Source organism: Lacerta agilis, chromosome 1, assembly GCF_009819535.1.
Source record: "Lacerta agilis isolate rLacAgi1 chromosome 1, rLacAgi1.pri, whole genome shotgun sequence".
Classification (NCBI taxonomy): Eukaryota; Metazoa; Chordata; class Lepidosauria; order Squamata; family Lacertidae; genus Lacerta; species Lacerta agilis.
In genome coordinates this window covers 133,382,242-133,400,607 of record NC_046312.1, presented here as the reverse complement: position 1 = coordinate 133,400,607, position 18,366 = coordinate 133,382,242, and the positions used below count along the sequence as shown (strand labels likewise).

Sequence of the window (18,366 nt, the reverse complement as noted above, 5' to 3'; positions counted from 1 at the left end):
AAAAATGAAATACATTCATGACTGTACTTAATGGAAACTTCAACTTTGAATGTACTGTATAGTATTGGTTAATTTATGGGATGGTGTTATTTCTTGGGATATGAATCTATTCATATATACTGTAATTATGTCATAAATATATCAAATTTTTTCAGTGACAAGGAATATTTGGGATAAAATAACTGCCCATGGTAATGTCTTTGATCTGAAAATAATGCTACTGTTATTTCTCAATAAATTGAGAAATTAGTATTTATCTTTTAATTTTATCTTTGACTTAAGTGTATTTCCAAAACCACCATAGCATGTTTTTTTGGTGAATACAGTGGTACCTCTGGTTACAAACTTAATTTGTTCCATAGGTCCGTTCTTAACCTGAAATCGTTCTTAACCTGAAGCACCACTTTAGCTAATGGGGCCTCCCGCTACTGCTGCGCCACTGCCGCACGATTTCTGTTCTCACTCTGGGGCGAAGTTCTCAACCCGAGGTACTACTTCTGGGTTAGCAGAGTCTATAACCCGAAGTGTTTGTAACCCGAGGTACCACTGTAGTTGTATATAACAAACTTTTGACTAAAGTAGTTCAGTCATAATAGATTAATATGTACATATAAAGTATGCAACATGCATGAAGGGAACAGGATATTTAATAAAGTCTTCTACACATTTAGCGAGTAGAGCAGTGTTTTATTCTGATCTTGAAATGTTGGGCCTGCTCATGTATGGCTAGAACCTTAGGGTATGGATTGATCAGAAAACTAATACCATATTTGCTGATTGTTCCTTTATTTTGGGACACCCCCTTCCCCTTTATTTTTTGGGCAGATACTTTCAGTTTTATCAAAATGAGGGAACCCTGGCTGCCTTGCTTCGCTGTTCCTCCTACTGTAATAATTTACTCTGGTTCATTTGACTCCTGTAATCTGGAACTATTGTGATCACCACTGAACTATCAATTAAGTGTGTTCAACATCAAAGTGCAGGTGTAACACTGTTTCCTCTTCTAAAACACAAGGGTTGTTGTATAGTGCTAGAACCAAACCAGTTGGCTTAGAAGTACTGGGAGGGAACACTTCCATCCTGCAACTACCTGTTTGAGAACAAAGGTACGGCTGTATACAAGATTTCCTTCTCCACTGTATCAAAAGGAACTCTTGTGAGGTAGATTAGGCCAAGAGATGGTGCATGGCCTAAGATCCCCCACGAGCTTCAAGACTGAATGGGGGTTTCAATCTGAACACACATACACTTGCAGTCTATGCCACTTTGGGAGCAAAAACAGTGTAGCAGCCAATTTTCATAGTTTTTAACTACCCCAAACTGAAAACAAGCCTGCACTTTTGAAAAAAAAAACAGTCTGTAATAACTAATAATATTTTAGATTTTAAGATGAACAACTTTGTTTCATTAATTTTTTTCTTTTACAGCTATGGATTGTAGGAAAGTTGTACCCAGTAGCCCACCACCCCCCCACGACAGTCCCCAAAAAATGTAAAATTTTGTTACAAGACATGAGACCCATAAATTTATTCTTTGTTGAGAAAGAGTATGTCTTTGCAATAATTTTCACCATCAAAAACTTTTGATTGCATTGTGCCCTAATGCTGAAAATTTAGGTTTTCATAAACCTAGTTTTTCCACCAAAAGCTACATTTATACATTTTTTTAGGCATTTATAAATCTTTTGAGTGCTGGTGTATTTTTTCCTGAAATCCTCATCATGTTATTGATCTCTGTGTAAAATTTCAAAGAGATTTGATCATTGGTTATGGAGGAAAAAAATAAATGCACACAAGGCCGAGGATCTCAAGAGGGACAGAAACACAGATTTCACGAAACTTTGAAGTGCTATAAAATTAAGGACTGTTTGAGATAGAGGGTTACAAAATAAGGGGGTGGCGAAAACCTTGTTTTTTGCGTTGATTTGATGTGAAATGACCCTGTTGAAATTCCAGCACCTTTCCCCCTCTGCAGAGGCAGAGAACATATGAGGATTGTCCACCCTCAAAAGCTGATTGATCCAATGGGCTTCCAGAAGGCTCTGGGTGGATTTTCTGGCCGATATGACTGGTATTCTTGAAGCCCCATCTAGACAAGGATAGCCCTAACTTCTTTATTTATGCTCTGGTAACATCTAGATTACATTATCTCCACACATTATATATGGGGCTGCCTCTGAAGATGGTTCAGAAACTAGCTTGTGCAGAATTCAGTGGCAGCTTGCTCACTGAGGCAAGATGGCTTGACCATATAATGCCAATTCTAGACTGACTGCACTGACTGCCAGTTAGATTCCAGGCCCAATTCAGAGATGAGTAGCACCCTTTGCTAACATTCACAAAATATTAAGTGTAACTAAATGTTTACAAAAATATACCTTCTATTGGGGAATAACCTGAAGACATGTCAGATCGTAAGGAATAACCCGTTGACAATTTTGGTCACCTCTGGTTTCAGTGATGTATTGGTGAGAGTGTTGAACTAGGACCTGGGAGAAAAAGGTAGGGCTGCCATACACCTGGATTTTTCCAGACATTACTGGGATTTCAAAGGCAGAAGTGACAACGGGGGGAATTTCCAAAGGTGGCGGTTTGTCTTGGATCTTCAGCAAGTAAACAAAAAAAATCGCCACCTTTGTTCTCATTCACCTTTCTGCAACTAGAAGCAAGATGAGATCTCTGAGGATGGAGGAACTTGGTCAGATCAGAAAATGAGGGCAACACTTGTTTCCAAGATGGCGGGGCAGCGGGTGCACCTGGTCCCCCTTCCTGTCTGACTGCCTTTGATTGAGAAAATGGTGTTCACGTTGCTGTGGCCTCTGTTCCTTGAGGGTTTCCATCGCTTACTCTCTTCCCCACCAGGCATTGCACTTCGCCTTCAGCCGTGCCAAGATAAGCAGCGCTGGGTCCGTGTGTATGTGGCACAGCATTGGCTGCTCAAGACCCCCAAGCGCTGCTCTGAGAAACCTAACTGGGATTATCATGCAGAATTACAGGCTTTTAGGCAACGGTTACATAAGGAGTTTTCAACAAAAAATCGCGTAAAAATTGGGTATGAAAACTCAACAATTTTGGGGTGTCCTGATTTTTTTTTACTTTTGGAAATAGGGAAACCCTAGAAAAAGGTTCAAATCCCCATTCAGCTCATTGGGTGACTTTGGGCTAGACACCATATTTAAACCTGAGCTACTTCACCATGTTGTTGTAATGATACAAATGGGGTGAAGAACCATGGACACTATATTGAGCTCCTTGGATGAAAGATGGGATATAGATGTAAAGATAAATATGCTAAATATTTCTCATGTTAAGAGTCTGGTGTTTAAAAAAATCAACAATAATTGTTTATCCATGTTCTTTTCCTGCAGTTTGCCATGTGGGTGGATGCTGTTCTATTTGTCTTCAGCCTAAGAGGATGAAATTAGCTTCCAAACCGTGTACCACTACTATAACCGTATGGCAAAACTATCGCAACACTAATGAAATCCCAATGGTACTTGTGGGTACTCAGGGTAAGTGTTGTCTTATGTGCCATATATCTTTCCTCGAAAAATACTTTATTAATTGTTTGACCCTTGTTCTTTTATTTTTATAAGTAAGTCTCTTGAGAGAACTTTGTTGATCTGTTTACCAATAGTACTAGGAGATTTCTAATAGCGTTCTAAGATTTTGTTTGTAAAACACCCTTATTCAGAATATGTTTTATGAGTGGTCAGTGATGTTTAATTTCTGAAGACTGGGAGCATTTCTTCTCCTCTCTTCTTCTTCTTCTTCTTCTTCTTCTCTTCTTCTTCATTATTTATTTATTTCTATACTGCTTTATATTTTTAATAAAATCTCAAAGCAGTTTACAACATATTAAATCAATAAATCAATAAAACATTAGCCGGGTGATGTTCCTCCGGCCTCATGAGGAGCCTCTTCAGTGGGGCTGGTGAGTGTGGGCCTCGCCCACTAGGCCACGTGGAGAGGGCCTTGCAGGGCATGGCCTTCACATTCACAGCTGGGCAATGTTCCTCTGGCCTCATGAGGAGCCTCTTCAGTGGGGCTGGTGAGTGTGGGCCTCGCCCACTAGGCCACGTGGAGAGGGCCTTGCAGGACATGGCCTTCACATTCACAGCTGGGCAATGTTCCTCTGGCCTCATGAGGAGCCTCATTCTTCTTTTGTCTGTTTAGGACTTTAGGCAAAACATTATGTTTACCAGGTCCAGAACACCAGGTAGGCAGTTTTTTTTTGATAGATGCAAATCCAAGATGTTCTAATTTCCAGTACCATTTAGTTGAATAAAATATATACAATAAAGCTAATTATTAATTATATTTGCATTTGGCACTTCTGCATTATGGTACTATGCAATTATGTGTTTATAGTAGCATCATATGTTGGATTTTTCTTACCCCCCTGTCACCCTAGTTAATCTGCATAGAAGCTTTCGGCCACTATTTGAAGCATATAAGAAGAACTCTCATTTGTTGCATGATTATTCACTTAACTCTCTTGGATGTGATTTAATTTGCACCAAAGTTTTGCCTCTGTCCTTGTTCACTTCTATCCTTGCTTAAAGCCTCAGTAAAAAAATGCTGTTGAGATTGGCCAGTGTAATATACAGGATGTATTTTTGTTTTGTCTTTTTTTTATTCTGAAATTTGATGGCAAATTGGATTTCTATAGACCTTGAAGATTTCAGTTCAAGTGCCAGATTAGAGCAAGATTCTATTTAGTGCATCCTAATGGCTTTGATCCTCAAATCCTACTGTGCTTTCTTGTACCTTTTTCTTGTACTTTTTTGCCAGTTACCCCTTCTAAGCCTGCATAGTCTCTCTGGAATTGATTTTGGGGAGGCAAGAGGACTTCAGATGGGTTATAAGCATCTCCCCTCTCTGTTCAGCAGAGTACGTTCTTGAGTGAACCTTCAGTTTCAAACAGTGAACAACCATTGGGAAGCTCACAAGTGAAACAGAACCCGAGTGTCCGTTGCTTGTTTATAGCATTTGACAATGAAGGTGAATTTTCCACACTCTTTCAGGGCATATCTAAAGCTATTCCAATACATTAAATATTAGGTTTTGAGTAGTGGTTATTCTTGATTCTTTACATTGATTTTTAGACCGAACTTGGTGTGAGGGAATGTGCTGCCCAGCAGGGGGGAAATGAATATACCCTTGTCAGTTCATGGCAGTACCAGTATTGTGGATCAGTGGCACAAAATCTTATATTTTGGCATGTTCTTTGCTGCTTTAGGGTGACGCAGGTGGCGCTGTGGTTCTAAACCACAGAGGCCTAGGGCTTGCTGATCGGAAGGTTGACGGTTCGAATCCCCGTGACGGGGTGAGCTCCCGTTGCTCAGGTCCCAGCTCCTGCCCACCTAGCAGTTCAAAAGCAGGTCAAAGTGCAAGTAGACAAATAGGTACCACTCCGGCGGAAGGTAAACAGCGTTTCCGTGCGCTGCTCTGGTTCACTAGAAGCAGCTTAGTCATGCTGGCCACATCACCCGGAAGCTGTACACTGGCTCCCTAGGCTATAGAGTGAGATGAGCGCTGCAACCCCAGAGTCGTCCACGACTGAACCTAACGTTCAGGGGTCCCTTTACCTTGCTGCTTTAGAGCAGCTTTGAGAATTACCAAAAATATTGTGCATCCTGGCTCTTTCAGTTTCTTTTGATCTGCTTGACCTTTAGGCTAAGGCAAGAGTGAGCAATACAGTGGTGCCCTCTAGACGAAAATAATTCGTCCTGCGAAAATTTTCGTTCTAGCGGGTTTTTCGTCTAGCGAAGCGGCAATGACAGCCGCGCTTTTGCTAAACAAAAAAAAAGATGAAATTTTTCGTCTTGCGAAGCAGCCCATGACTTTTTTCGTCTTGCGGGGCAGCTTCCGCTAGACAAATGCCGTTCGTCTAGCAAGTTTTTCGTCTAGCGAGGCATTCGTCTAGCGGGGCACCACTGTACCAAGCAACTTTTTAATCTTTATCTTGTTGCATTTAGACAATAGAGTTTGAAAGCTCCTTGTTTATAGATCCAGTTACAGGTAGGTAACCGTGTTGGTCTGCCGTAGTCAAAACAAAATGAAAAATAATTTTAAAAATTCATTCCAGTAGCACCCCTAAGGGTCTGGTGAATTCTGTTTCAGTGTATCTGAAGAAGTGTGCATGCAGACAAAAGCTCATACCAAGAACAAACTTAGTTGGTCTCTAAGGTGCTACTGGAAGGAATTTTTTTTTGTCTTGTTTATAGAGTTGTCTTTATAATCTTCTTAATGAGCTCATAAAAGTATATTCTTAGTTTAGATCAGGGATGTCCAAACTTTTTTCAAAGAGAGCTAGATTTGATGAAGTGAACATGCATGGGGGCCAACTGTTTTGACTGACATTTTTTGAACCATTAAATTAAATGCAAATTAACTATTTTATACAAAGTTTATTGCAAATGGCATACTTTTCATTTGTCACATTGATGACAAATCTAAACAGGTGTTAAATCACTCTGCCTTTCATATCTGAAGGCCAGATGAAAAAAAATGCAGGAATCTGAAATATATGTCAGGAACATTGTAAATTACATTACATATACAGTGGTACCTCTGGTGCGAACGGGATCTGTTCTGGAGCCCTGTTCGCAAGCTGAAAGGTCCACAACCTGAAGCGCCGAATCTGCGCATGTGCGCGGCGCAATTCGGTGCTTCTGCACATGCGCAAAGCACGATTTAGCGTTTCTGCGCATGCACGGCGTGCCGAACCCGGAAGTAACCCATTCCGGTACTTCCGGGTTCAGCGCATTTGTAACCCGTGCCGAACGCAACCTGCAGTTGTCGTAACCAGAGGTATGACTTTATTCGTAATAAACTTACTGTGTTGGTAATAAACTTGGTCTGTCAACTTTTGAGTTAAAAAAATATGAACAGGAACATAACACCAGGTATACATACATGTTGTGTCCAAATATATTTATAACTGATTAGACCAACTGACATTAACTGAGATTTTACAATGTATCAACTCAATTGAAAACAACAACAACAACTTGCCTGCACTAATGTGAAGGGTGAAACTGAGATCTGGACTGCATGCAGCACATAGGCTAGGTCTGGTTCAAAGGCAGTGGTTTTGATTCACAAAATGTCATGAAGGTGAGTGTCAGTCTTGTCCTCATGCGGTTCTTGTTAAAGTTCATAGCAGAGAATGTCTTCTCACACAAATATGTTGAGCCAAACAAGCTCAGCATTTTCTTAGCCAATGTTCAAGTCTCCAGTTGGCGGTAGAAGTTCACAAGAGAGAGCTGTTGGTGACGGCTGCATAACTCGCTGTCACAATGCAGCTCAATGAGCTTTAGCTGCAGCTGATCTGGGGCATCATTGGGGCCATCAGAGAATGGAGAGAAAGGCTGATCTCCTTTTCAATAGCAGCAAAATCCTGAAAGTGCCGTTTAAACTCCGCAGCCAGAGATGTGATGTCTGCTACATACCTGGTTGTTTGCACACTGATATTGTCTTGTGGAAAACTGTTCATTATTTCCTGCAACGCTGAAAAATGTATGGTATTGGGCTGTGTTTGTGACAATTGCCTTTGGAAAAGTTGCAGCTTTATTCCAAAGACCTTGAGGTGTGAATAAGCTACTTCAGCACTGCTTCTTTCCCCTGAAGATTCGTGTTTCAGTACATTCAGATGCTTTGTTATGTCAACTAAAAACCCCAAATCAGCCAGCCAAATAGGATCAGATAGTTCTTGCATCGGTTGTCCCTTCGTTTCCAAGAATTCTCCAGTTTCCTTTCTGAGAGAGTAGAAACGCTGCAGTGCAGACCCCTGACTGAGCATCTTACATTGTTGTGATACAAAACATCTTCGTATTCAGCTGGCAGTGGTTTCATAACATGATCATATTTTAGTTGTTAGCACAAAGAACTTGTTGATGAATGATACAATGGAGTTTAATAGCTTTGCCCTCCTTCTTCGATCACCTTGTTACAGATTAGGGTTGATAATCCACTTTGTTCACCAGGTGCCCCATCACTAATAAGCCCAGTAACTTTGTTCCAAGGCATTTTCATGCATCTATGGCGGGAACTAACAGAAACAAACAAATATTTTCCTCTTGTTTGGTCTGTAAGGCTTTGGAGGTCAAGTAACTCTTCAGTCACATTCATTTCATCGTCCTCCCCTCATAAAAATCAGCAACTGAGCTGTGTCATATAGGCCTGTGCTTTCATCACAGGCTATTGAAAAGAGTCAAAATCCACTCTTTTGGACATCCAATAGTCTCTTAATATCTGATGAAATATCTTCAATTCTCCATGCTACAGGTTATGAGCCAGGCAAACTCTTGCTCCCTCTCAGGACAGATATTCTCAACCATTTTCATAACACATTATTTGATAAATTCACCCTCAGCAAAAGATTTGCAATTTTTAGCAATTAACATTGCCACCTTCTGGCATTTTCATTTGACTCACGGGCTCTTGTGAAAAATCGTTGTTCTGACATTAAAACAGCTTCAAGTTGCTTACATTTTTCACTGCATTCATGCCTTGTCGTATGTGCTATGTTTCGACTGGTAGTGTCTCTTGACATTAAATTCCTTAAAAACAGCCACTGTCTCTTGATATATCAGACAAACACAGTGATTCTGTGTTTCATTGAAGAAATATTCCACTTTCCACCTGTCCTGGAAGCGGCGGCCCTCACTGTCAACTTTCCTTCTCTTATTTACAGTCGCCAATTTAGAAATTGGTTAGGGGGGGAGGAGATCATGTGAGCGCAGTTCTAGTGCCAACAAGAATTCACCAGAGATCTCTTCCAAATGAAGTTACACTGTAATGCACAGTGCTAAAAGCTGGCGGGTCACAAGTGGAGGTGTAGTGTCTGGAGGCGGTGTCCTGTAGCCTCATGTAATAAACTTTGATCGTTTTTACTTTTAGCTTTATGCACTCTTCTGCACTATTGTCTATTGTCCCCTGTCTGAATAAAGATGGCAAGTGCAGGTTCTCTTCAGTTGCAGCAAAAGATGAATTGCCAGCCCTTGTGGCTGTGTGTGATGAAGATGCAGGACAGAGAGAATGACGCTTCTATGTTGTGGCAGAGATGAATTGCCTTCCTTTGTGGCTGTGTGTGGTGAAGACACAGCGCAGGGAGAAGGAATGCACCAAATACTGTGACATCCAAGAGATCGTGAGAACGCAGACTGAGGACATGCAGTCCCATGGCGTTGAAAGATCCAGAGATCCCAGGGTCCTGAGAGGCACTCGGGGCTTCACTGGGGGACACAACAGATAGATTTTGCCAAATTACCTGTGGGGCCGTATTAAACAGGAACACGGGCCGCAATTGGCCTGCGGGCCAGACTGTGGACATGACTGGTTTAGATTAATAATGTGTAGATTACAATTTAGTTGATTAAAATGGTTGTGCCAAATATTTACTTAATAGTGGTTCTATTCAGATGAAATAGTTGAATTTATAATTTATAGTTGAATTTTATAATTTTAAAATATAGATTCTTTTAAAATTGCAATTGGATCCTTTGTCTAATTTCTTCTTGGCTCATCTCAACTGTAAGCTTGAGTTATATCTAAAACCCCACAGAGGGACCATCTGAGGAAAAATGAGCTCTTCAGTTGATACCCTTTATGACATAGAAGCAGATGGGGCTCCTATATAGGAATGCTTCATCTTGGATAATTTCATTCTGTAAATGACCTACACCTAGCCTCAAAAGCAAAAGGATTATGTGAAACCAAAATGAATTATTCAAGCTTGCTGCATTGTAAAGATTGGGAATGGATTCAAAGTACACAAACAAATATGTACTGCAACATGCTATAATTAAATCATTATAACAAAAGGGGGGGGGGGGAAAGGCTATGGAAAATCTCATAGAAATTTTATTTACTCTCTACAGCCATCTGGTGTTGCATGTTTATAACACATTCAAAACACTGTTTTTTGACTAGTGTAGTTGAGTCCATAATCCTGAATTGTAGTATCATAAATATTTTTAGGGGGGTGGGGAATTCAGCCAGCCTCTGACTGGATTTGAAAAATTGCATTTTGTTTAGGCAAGATCTTATTAGCATGTAGGGAAGGTAGCAAATAAGTTGAATTCGGGATCAGAGGGTCAGAAATGACTTTTGTGTTTGTTGTCATAAAGCTCTGCACAGCAAAAAGTGAAATTTCTAGAGGTTTGCAAGGCTATTGATATATCCTTTCTTCAAATATGAATGCCTGTTCTGAAAAGTGCAGTTCCCAAGCACAGCCTTCATGAGAGAGGAGTGACAAGAATTCTACTCAATATTGATCCAGAGCAAAATTTCAACATATAGTTAGCAGAGTAAAAACTTAAACATGTTGCAGGATCCCCCCAAAATAGACCAGAGGCAATTGTATTTCATCCAGCAGAGTTTACTACTGCTAGTGAAGGTAAATGAGCATAGTGTTCACAAATCTATACATTCAAATTGGCACTGTCCATAAGAAATCCAGCAGCAGCAGACTTAACCTAAACTTAAAATAACTTAATTATAAGACTAAAACCTTAACACCTAAGCATACTATGTACAAAACACCACACCAGAGGGAGAGAGATATAGAAAAGTAAAACTCAGGCTCTTTCTGACCTATTATTATAGTCAGCATGACCTTGTTCGAAAGAGATGACAGAACCAGTCCAAATCAGCTGTTCAGCCTTCTCCAAAGGAATAATCCAAACACCAGGAACCTTCTGCCTGTTTTTAGGCAGAATAAAAACTTGCTTGTCGGCTAGAAACCTCCAGTTTGCATTAGCTTGTATCACAAAGAGAAGCTTCCAGAATCCTCCTGAATCAATTAGAATAGGAAAGATCTCTACACATCAGATCAATTTTTTTTCTCCAAAGAATGCACATTGACAAGGAGAGTCATGAAACTGTAGTGTGAGTTTCTAATATGGATGTGCCCCAACCACAAGACTTGGTTCAAACCTCCAATCAGCTCCTCAGGAAGCAGCTCAACCTCACTCTGTTGTGCTTCATAGGTCCTCCCCCCATTCATTGTTGGGTGATCAAAGAACAGCTATTTCCTTTTGGCAGAAATGGGTGAAATTTGCAGGCCCTCTCCTAGTAGTGGATAGTTCCTGTAAATTAAATGCAAATAGGTACAGGGACTTTTGTGTGGACTCATAAAGTTTTTATTTTTAAAATACCCAGGAAACATTTTAAATTTTATTTTATTTTAGTACGTGCTTATCTGCAGTTTTTTTAAAAAATCTGAATAATCTCTGCTTCAACTGATTCAGCTTTGTACGGATCTCACTTTACCTCAGTTTGAATAAGCCTAAAATCCCTCTAGGCGCCTTGACTTGGACTTTGTTCAAATCTGACCAACACCCCTAGTTTCTACAATGTTTTTCTTTTTCTTTTTTAAAGCATCCAGTTGATTTGGACACAAGATTCCCAAAAGACAGCAAGGTTAGCTTTGCATATTGCTACAAAAACTCAGAAGACCCACGTGACTCATAATTCTTATCAATATTCTTGGAGTAATGCCAAAGCTGCTTCCATGTGGGGAGCATTCATATCTCCCAGCAGGATGGGAATTACAGATTTTTCCTTCTAGGGATAAGTCTTGGATCTTGAGCGTCTGCTGATAATGTACAAAGCCTCTTGAGAGTATTTCTCCCCCTGCACTATGCAGGCTGTTTGCTGTCTAATAGCAATGCTGAAACCCCTGTATTAATTTATGAAATGTGTGTATTTATGTCGTGTCCCCCCACAGTAATGATAAAACAAATTATTAATGCTCTGTTTCCTCTTAAGCTACTAGAATTCATGATTGATGAGCTTTTGAAATCAGATCAAGTATTCCACTTATTTGTAATCTAGCTGTAATATTCACACTTTAGGTGTGTGATGTCCTTGAAGGCCACAGTTCTAAATTTTTCTACATTTCTATGGGGATGCAGACTTTTTTCTGCTCACAAAAGTCCCAGTTTATTTACCAACCCTATTGAATTCCTTCCAATTATGAGGAACACATGGGGTTGAAAGGAAGAAATGAATGAACTTGTGGTGACCACAGACAGTAGCTCTTTTAAAATGGTACATGGGAATAGTTTAAGGTTGTTCTCATAAACATGAACAAAAAATGTTTAAGCATCCTAGTGTGCATGACTCAAGACACTGGTCCAAATGCTAGGTGCTTATGTATTTAATTCCATAATTCCTACACCTCAGATAGGAATTCAAAAATAATTTTAAAGTAGAAGTGAAACTGGTCTAAATAGCACTCTCAGAAAAATCTGTTTAAAAATTTGTATCTTGTTTTTGTATTTGATGAAAAAATTACTCTACTGTTTCTTGTAGATGCTATAAGTTCCAGTAATCCTCGTGTCATTGATGATGGTAGAGCGCGGAAACTGTCGAATGATTTGAAAAGATCTACCTACTATGAAACCTGTGCTACCTATGGGCTGAATGTGGATAGAGTCTTTCAGGATGGTAAATAATTTTTCCTACATAGTATCATGGAGTACCTAATTCAAATTTATCTTTAACAGTATCGTTAATTGAATCAAGTTGTGTAAAAAATATATCTTGAGTCATGCTGTAGATCTATAAACACGTGTCTGGGCTCTATCACTTCAGACTGTGGAGGCTTTCATGATTGAATGATATGTCATGCAAACATTTTCCCTGCACATAAAAACAACATCTAGAAGTCAAAGAGAAGGTCAAGGGAGACCATTTCTCTCTGACATCTAGTTTTCTATGTGTTGAGGATTATTTTGTATGGAAGAGCATTTAGTCATGTGTCCACAGACCAGTGGTATAGCTTGCATGCAGATATACCACCCTGGTAAGAACGAAAAGGCATGTCATGCTTCATTGCTGCCTCTGACTCACTTCTTTCAGGACAATCTGCTTACTATTGATGTAGATGCTGTCCAACCCATGGGTGGTCCGGCCCTGTTCCCACTCACAGCTTTTACAAATTTTGAAATCAAGCACATTAACTATATTATAGAGTACTATATATGAAATCTGATATATTGAATGCTTAAGAATCATTATCAGGTGTTATTCCATCCAACTCTCATGCGTCTCAGTTCTCTAGACCAGGGGTCAGCAATGTTTACTGGGCATGGACCGGATCACTCCCACGGAGATTGTCCATGGGCCGGCCTGGCACAGCGCGACGCTGAAAATTGCATCTGCACATGTCTGTGACGCCAGAAATTACTTCTGTGCATGCCCAGATGCCGGAAATCGTGCCTGCGCAGAAGCAATTTTCAGCACCTGGACATGCGCAGACATGATTTCCGGTACTGCTTGTCGAGTCCCCGCACCGCGCTGCACCGGTTTAGTGCAGTGCACGGGGGACTCGCCGAGCGGGCGGCTCGGTTCTGGGGCAGCTCGTGGGACAGTAAAACAGTCTTCATGGGCTGCATCCGGCCCCTGCTCTAGACACTGTCAGGGATATTGACTTAAGGTCCAACTGTTGCCAACTCACCAAACACTCCTATATAAGCTTAGCAGTCCTGAAATAAGTTCAGGGTCCTGTTGTGGATCGGTAACTAGTTAAGAAACAGGAAGTAGAGAGTAGGAATAAGTAAAAACAAAATAAAATAAAAAATTCCTTCCAGTAGCACCTTAGAGACCAACTAAGTTTGTTCTTGGTATGAGCTTTCGTGTGCATGCACACTTGGTGCTACTGGAAGGAATTTTTATTTTATTTTGTTTTGACTATGGCAGACCAACACGGCAACCTACCTGTTACTAGGAATAAGTAGACAGTTTTCCCAAAGGAGGGTTGTAGACAGTGGAGTCTCACAAGGATTGGTATGGGAAGTAGTTCTTCATAAAGAATCTAGAGTTAGGGGTGAACAGAGAGGGAGCCAAGTCTGTTGTGCAATTATGGTTAGCAAGTGTAAAGTTAGGTACATGAGGCAAAAGGCATATATCTCCATTGGGTCTGAACTGAAGATGCTGAAGATGTTCATCCAGGATGTGGCAGCTTTGAAAAAGATGAATGCCATGCTAGGGATCATTAGGAAATGGATAGAACTTCCATTCTTGGGCAAAGTTACAGAGCTGAACAACTCCAGGCATGCCTGGAGGATGTGGACCATTTGGATTCAGGGGACTGAAACTGCCTTGGTTGCGCTGGTTGATGATCTCCAGCGGGCTAGGGACAAAGGCGAAAGCTTTGGTCCTGCTGGATCTCTCAGCGGCCTTGGACACCACTGACCATGACATCCTTCTGGACTGTCTAGAGCATTAGGGAGCGGGGGGGGGAACTGTTATACAGTGGATCTGCTCCTTTCTCCTGGGCAGTGTCCAGAAAGTGGTGTTGTGGGATGAGTGTTCAGACCTTTGGGCGCTCACTTGTGGGGTGCCTCAGGGCTCCGTCCTCTTTTCAATGATTTTCAACATCTATACAAAGCCTCTGGGAGATACCATCAGAGGGTTTGGGCTGGGTGTGTGGATGATACCCAGCTCTACCTCTCCTGTAAACAAGAACCAATGAATGTGGGAATGTTGAGGGATGTGGGAGATGATATATTGTTTTAGATATCCTATCCAAACTTGCGTTTACAAGCTCGATAATATCAGCAGAGCTAACATTCCCTTTTTACCTCACATGCACAGCGGATAGTTTGCATAGACTCGCTAGAGTCATAAAATGTTATCCTGGTGTCTTCCCCTTTTGATCCCTCTTTCAATATGAAACTTCACAGTCTTCGGTCAAGTGAAAAACGTTTACTCACAAGTAATCATCTAGTCACACAGGATCCTAGAGGCAGGCTTAAAAGTTGCTAAACAATATACATGTGGTGACTTTCTCCTTATGAGAGAAAGTCCCCCATTTCTACTCTTGGCCTAGTGCCAACGGTACATTTTTAGTAATGCTGCTTTTAAACTGTCAGAGAGAGAGATCAACACGACAACTGACCAGCGACCAAAATGGAGCCCGGCCTGAGCTACAGTTGGCCACTCCCAACTGTGGAGTTCGCTCCCAACTGTAGAGTTCCATATAAGGAAGTTTTGTCTCAGTCCAGGAAGACAGGAAGTTCCGGCTTGAGGACTGAGACAACCTTCTAGAAAAAAAGTGGGTTTGACTGCCCCTGTTCTTTTTACATCCCACAATGAAGGCAGTGAATGTCCTGTGTGAGTGTCTTGAGGCAGTTGGAGGATGGATGGCGGCTAACAGATTGAGGTTGAATCCTGACAAGACAGAAGTACTGTTTTGGAGGGATGGGGCGGGTGCGTGGGGGGGACTTCCTGGTCCTGAATGTGGTAACTGAGCCCCTGAAGGACCAGATGTGCAGCCTGGAAGTCATTTTGGATTCACAGCTGTCCATGGAGGTGCAGGTCAATTCTGTATCCAGGGCAGCTCCACCTGGTACTCTGGCTGAGACCCTACCTGCCTGCAGACTGTCTCGCCAGAGTGGTACATGCTCTGGCTATCTCCTGCTTGGACTACTGCCATGCGCTCTATGTGGGGATACCTTTGAAGGTGACTTGGAAACTTCAATTAATCCAGAATGCGGCAGCTAGACTGGTGACTGGGAGTGGCCGCCAGGACCATATAACACCGGTCCTGAGAGACCTGCATTGTCTCCCAGTATGTTTCCAAACACAATTCAAAGTATTGGTGCTGGCCTTTAAAGCCCTAAACAGCCTTGGTCCTGTAAACCTGAAGGAGCATCTCCACCTCCATTGTTCAGCCCGGACACTGAGGTCCAGTGCTGGAGGCCTTCTGGCGGTTCCCTCATTGCAAGAAGTGAGGTTACAGGGAACCAGGCAGAGGGCCTTTTTGGTAGTGGTGCCCACCCTGTGGAACGCCCTCCCTTCAGATGTCAAGGAAATAAACAGCTATCGGACTTTTAGAAGACATCTGAAGGCAGCCCTGTATCAGGAAGCTTTTAATGTTTGATGTTTTATCATGTGTTTACTATTCTGCTGGGAGCCACCCAGAGTGACTGCGGAAACGCAGCCAGATGGGTGGGGTATAAATAATAAAATTATTATTACTATTATAACTGCCAATATCTTAATGTAAAACTGTGATGTAACCGCATTTGGAATGCTGTGTACAGTCCTGGTCATCTCACTTTTAAAAGGATATAGAGTAGGGTGAGAAAAGGTTAAGAAAAAGACAACCAAAATAATCATCGGGATGGAGCAACTCCCGTATGAAGAGTGGTTGCGGCATCTGGGACTTTTCAGTTTAGAGAAAAGGCAAGTAAGAAGTTACATGATGGAAGTTTATGCAGGGCATGGTGAAAAGTTTTTCTTACCTTTTTCATAACACTATGACTCAGGGACATCCAGTGAGCTAGGATTTGAAAGATTCTGTAGACAAAAGAAAGTAACTCTCCACACAACACATAAGCCATGGATTGTGCGCCCCTGGGACGCCATAATGGTCATCACCTTGGAAGATTATAAAAGGGGATTGGATGAATGCATGAAGGATGAAACTATCAATGGGTATCTTCCATGCTGGCTTGTTAATGCCTCCTCTATCAGAGAGCACTGTCTCTTAATAATAGCCCCTTTGGGAACAAACTTGTTGATGAGAAGCCATGGTTTGGTGTACTGTTACATGTAAACCAGCTAATTGAATCTGATTATCTGTTTTTGTACAGTCAAACCTTGGTTCCTGAACGGCTTAGTTGCCAAACAAATGGGCTCCTGAACGCCGCAAACCTGGAAGTAAGTGTTCCGGTTTGCAAACGTTTTTTGGATGCGGTCCATCCGTCACGGCTTCCGCTTGAGTGCAGGAAGCTCCTGCAGCCAATCAGAAGCTGCATCTTGGTTTTCGAATGGTTTTAGGAGTTGAACGGACTCTCGGAACAGATTAAGATCAAGAACCAAGGTACCAATGTATTTCCAAAGTGGGAATCTCAGAGCTCATGCATCAATAACACCCTCATAATTTGCTTCTCAGATCCTGCCTTTGTGTACTAAAGTCTTACCGGTGAATTTTGCTACTTACATCATTATATTATGATGCTTGTTTTGAAGTGCTCCCCAGACTAAAAGATGTTAGATAAATTAGTCTGAAAAAACTTTTACATGGCTACTCTTAAGTCTAAACACTTTCCTACCTTCCAGAAACAGCTGTTTCCCTCATTTTTACTTACATCCAGCCTGAAGAAGAGCTCTGTGTAACCCAAAAGCTCACATACCACGTTATGAATTTTCATCCTGATAACACATTTTTTTACTACTTTTGTACGGTTTTTTATATTCTTCAGGAACATAATCTTGCAAGCTGGATTTTTGTATTCACTGAAAATATTTACCACTCAACCACTCTTGCCAACTTATCATCAGGCTAGGTAAAGAAAGGCAAAGAGCGAGAGAGAGGGTGGTGGTGGTGGTTAGAGAGTTATTGTACCCTACTAATTCCAAGCAGTGTGGCTCTTTTTCTTTAGGTTTTGATAGATAGGATGCACTAGTGGCGCAGTGAGTCTGGCTATTAACCAGAAAGTTGCTGGTTTGAGCCCACCCAGGGATGGCTGTGGGCAGGATTCCTGCAATGCAGGAGTTTAGACTAGATGATCCTTAGAGTCACTTCCAACTCTAAATCCTATGATTCTATGAACCCTGAAGCAGGGTGGCAGGCATCTAAGTTTGGTTATGTGATGAAGCAAATGCATTCTATACACATTCAGAGGCACTTTTCCCTGCTTGAAAAAGACCTTGGGGTGGTGCTGATTATTCACTGCGTAGAGGACAAAGTATATATTCCAAAGCATGCACAGGCACACCCACAAAAATGCAGGTATGTGCTGAAGGAACAACGTACAGTGCACTCCCACTACAGCTTCACAGATATAAGCATTTACCTGCCACCACTGTTCCAGATGACTGCATCAACAAATGATAGGTACAGCATGGGATCTGTTTGGTAAAACAGTTTTATAGCAGCACCTGTCCTGCACACATGCCAATACCAATCACTTTATTTCAGCTTTAAGCTCATATAAAACAATACTAAGACAAATACACACATTAAATTTAAAAATTAATGACAATAAAAGCCTTAATAAGGATACAAAATTAAATATGGGAATTATAAGGAAATTTCACTTTCCAAACAGCAGTCCATCACGTCGCTTATATGTCAGAACAGAAGTTAAAAATTTCACCATTTGAAGATTTACATACTGATCTGTATCTTGCAATAAGAAAGCAAGATAAAAGTCTGCCGGATGCCCAGGCCATTTGTGGATTAATGGTAACAATAAGTTCTTCCGAACAGCACAATATAAAGGACATATAAGCACTATATGTTGAAGTGTTTCGATCGATCTATTATCACAGGAACATAAAACCGAGACTTGACCCCTAGAAAATCTATGAAAAAGGGTATTCAAAGGGAACGCATTGAAAC

The 18,366-nt window shown here is 41.3% G+C and overlaps 1 protein-coding gene across 1 annotated transcript in view; it reads left to right on the top strand.

Annotated features, from left to right (window-relative positions):
* The window catches only part of AGAP1 (ArfGAP with GTPase domain, ankyrin repeat and PH domain 1), a 372,692-nt gene that overhangs the window by 54,675 nt on the left and 299,651 nt on the right, over window positions 1-18,366 (top strand). Inside the window, 4 exon segments of the mRNA XM_033172415.1 lie at window positions 3,368-3,409; window positions 3,411-3,461; window positions 3,463-3,511; window positions 12,324-12,458. Of these exon segments, the coding sequence (XP_033028306.1) occupies window positions 3,368-3,409; window positions 3,411-3,461; window positions 3,463-3,511; window positions 12,324-12,458 (277 nt within the window).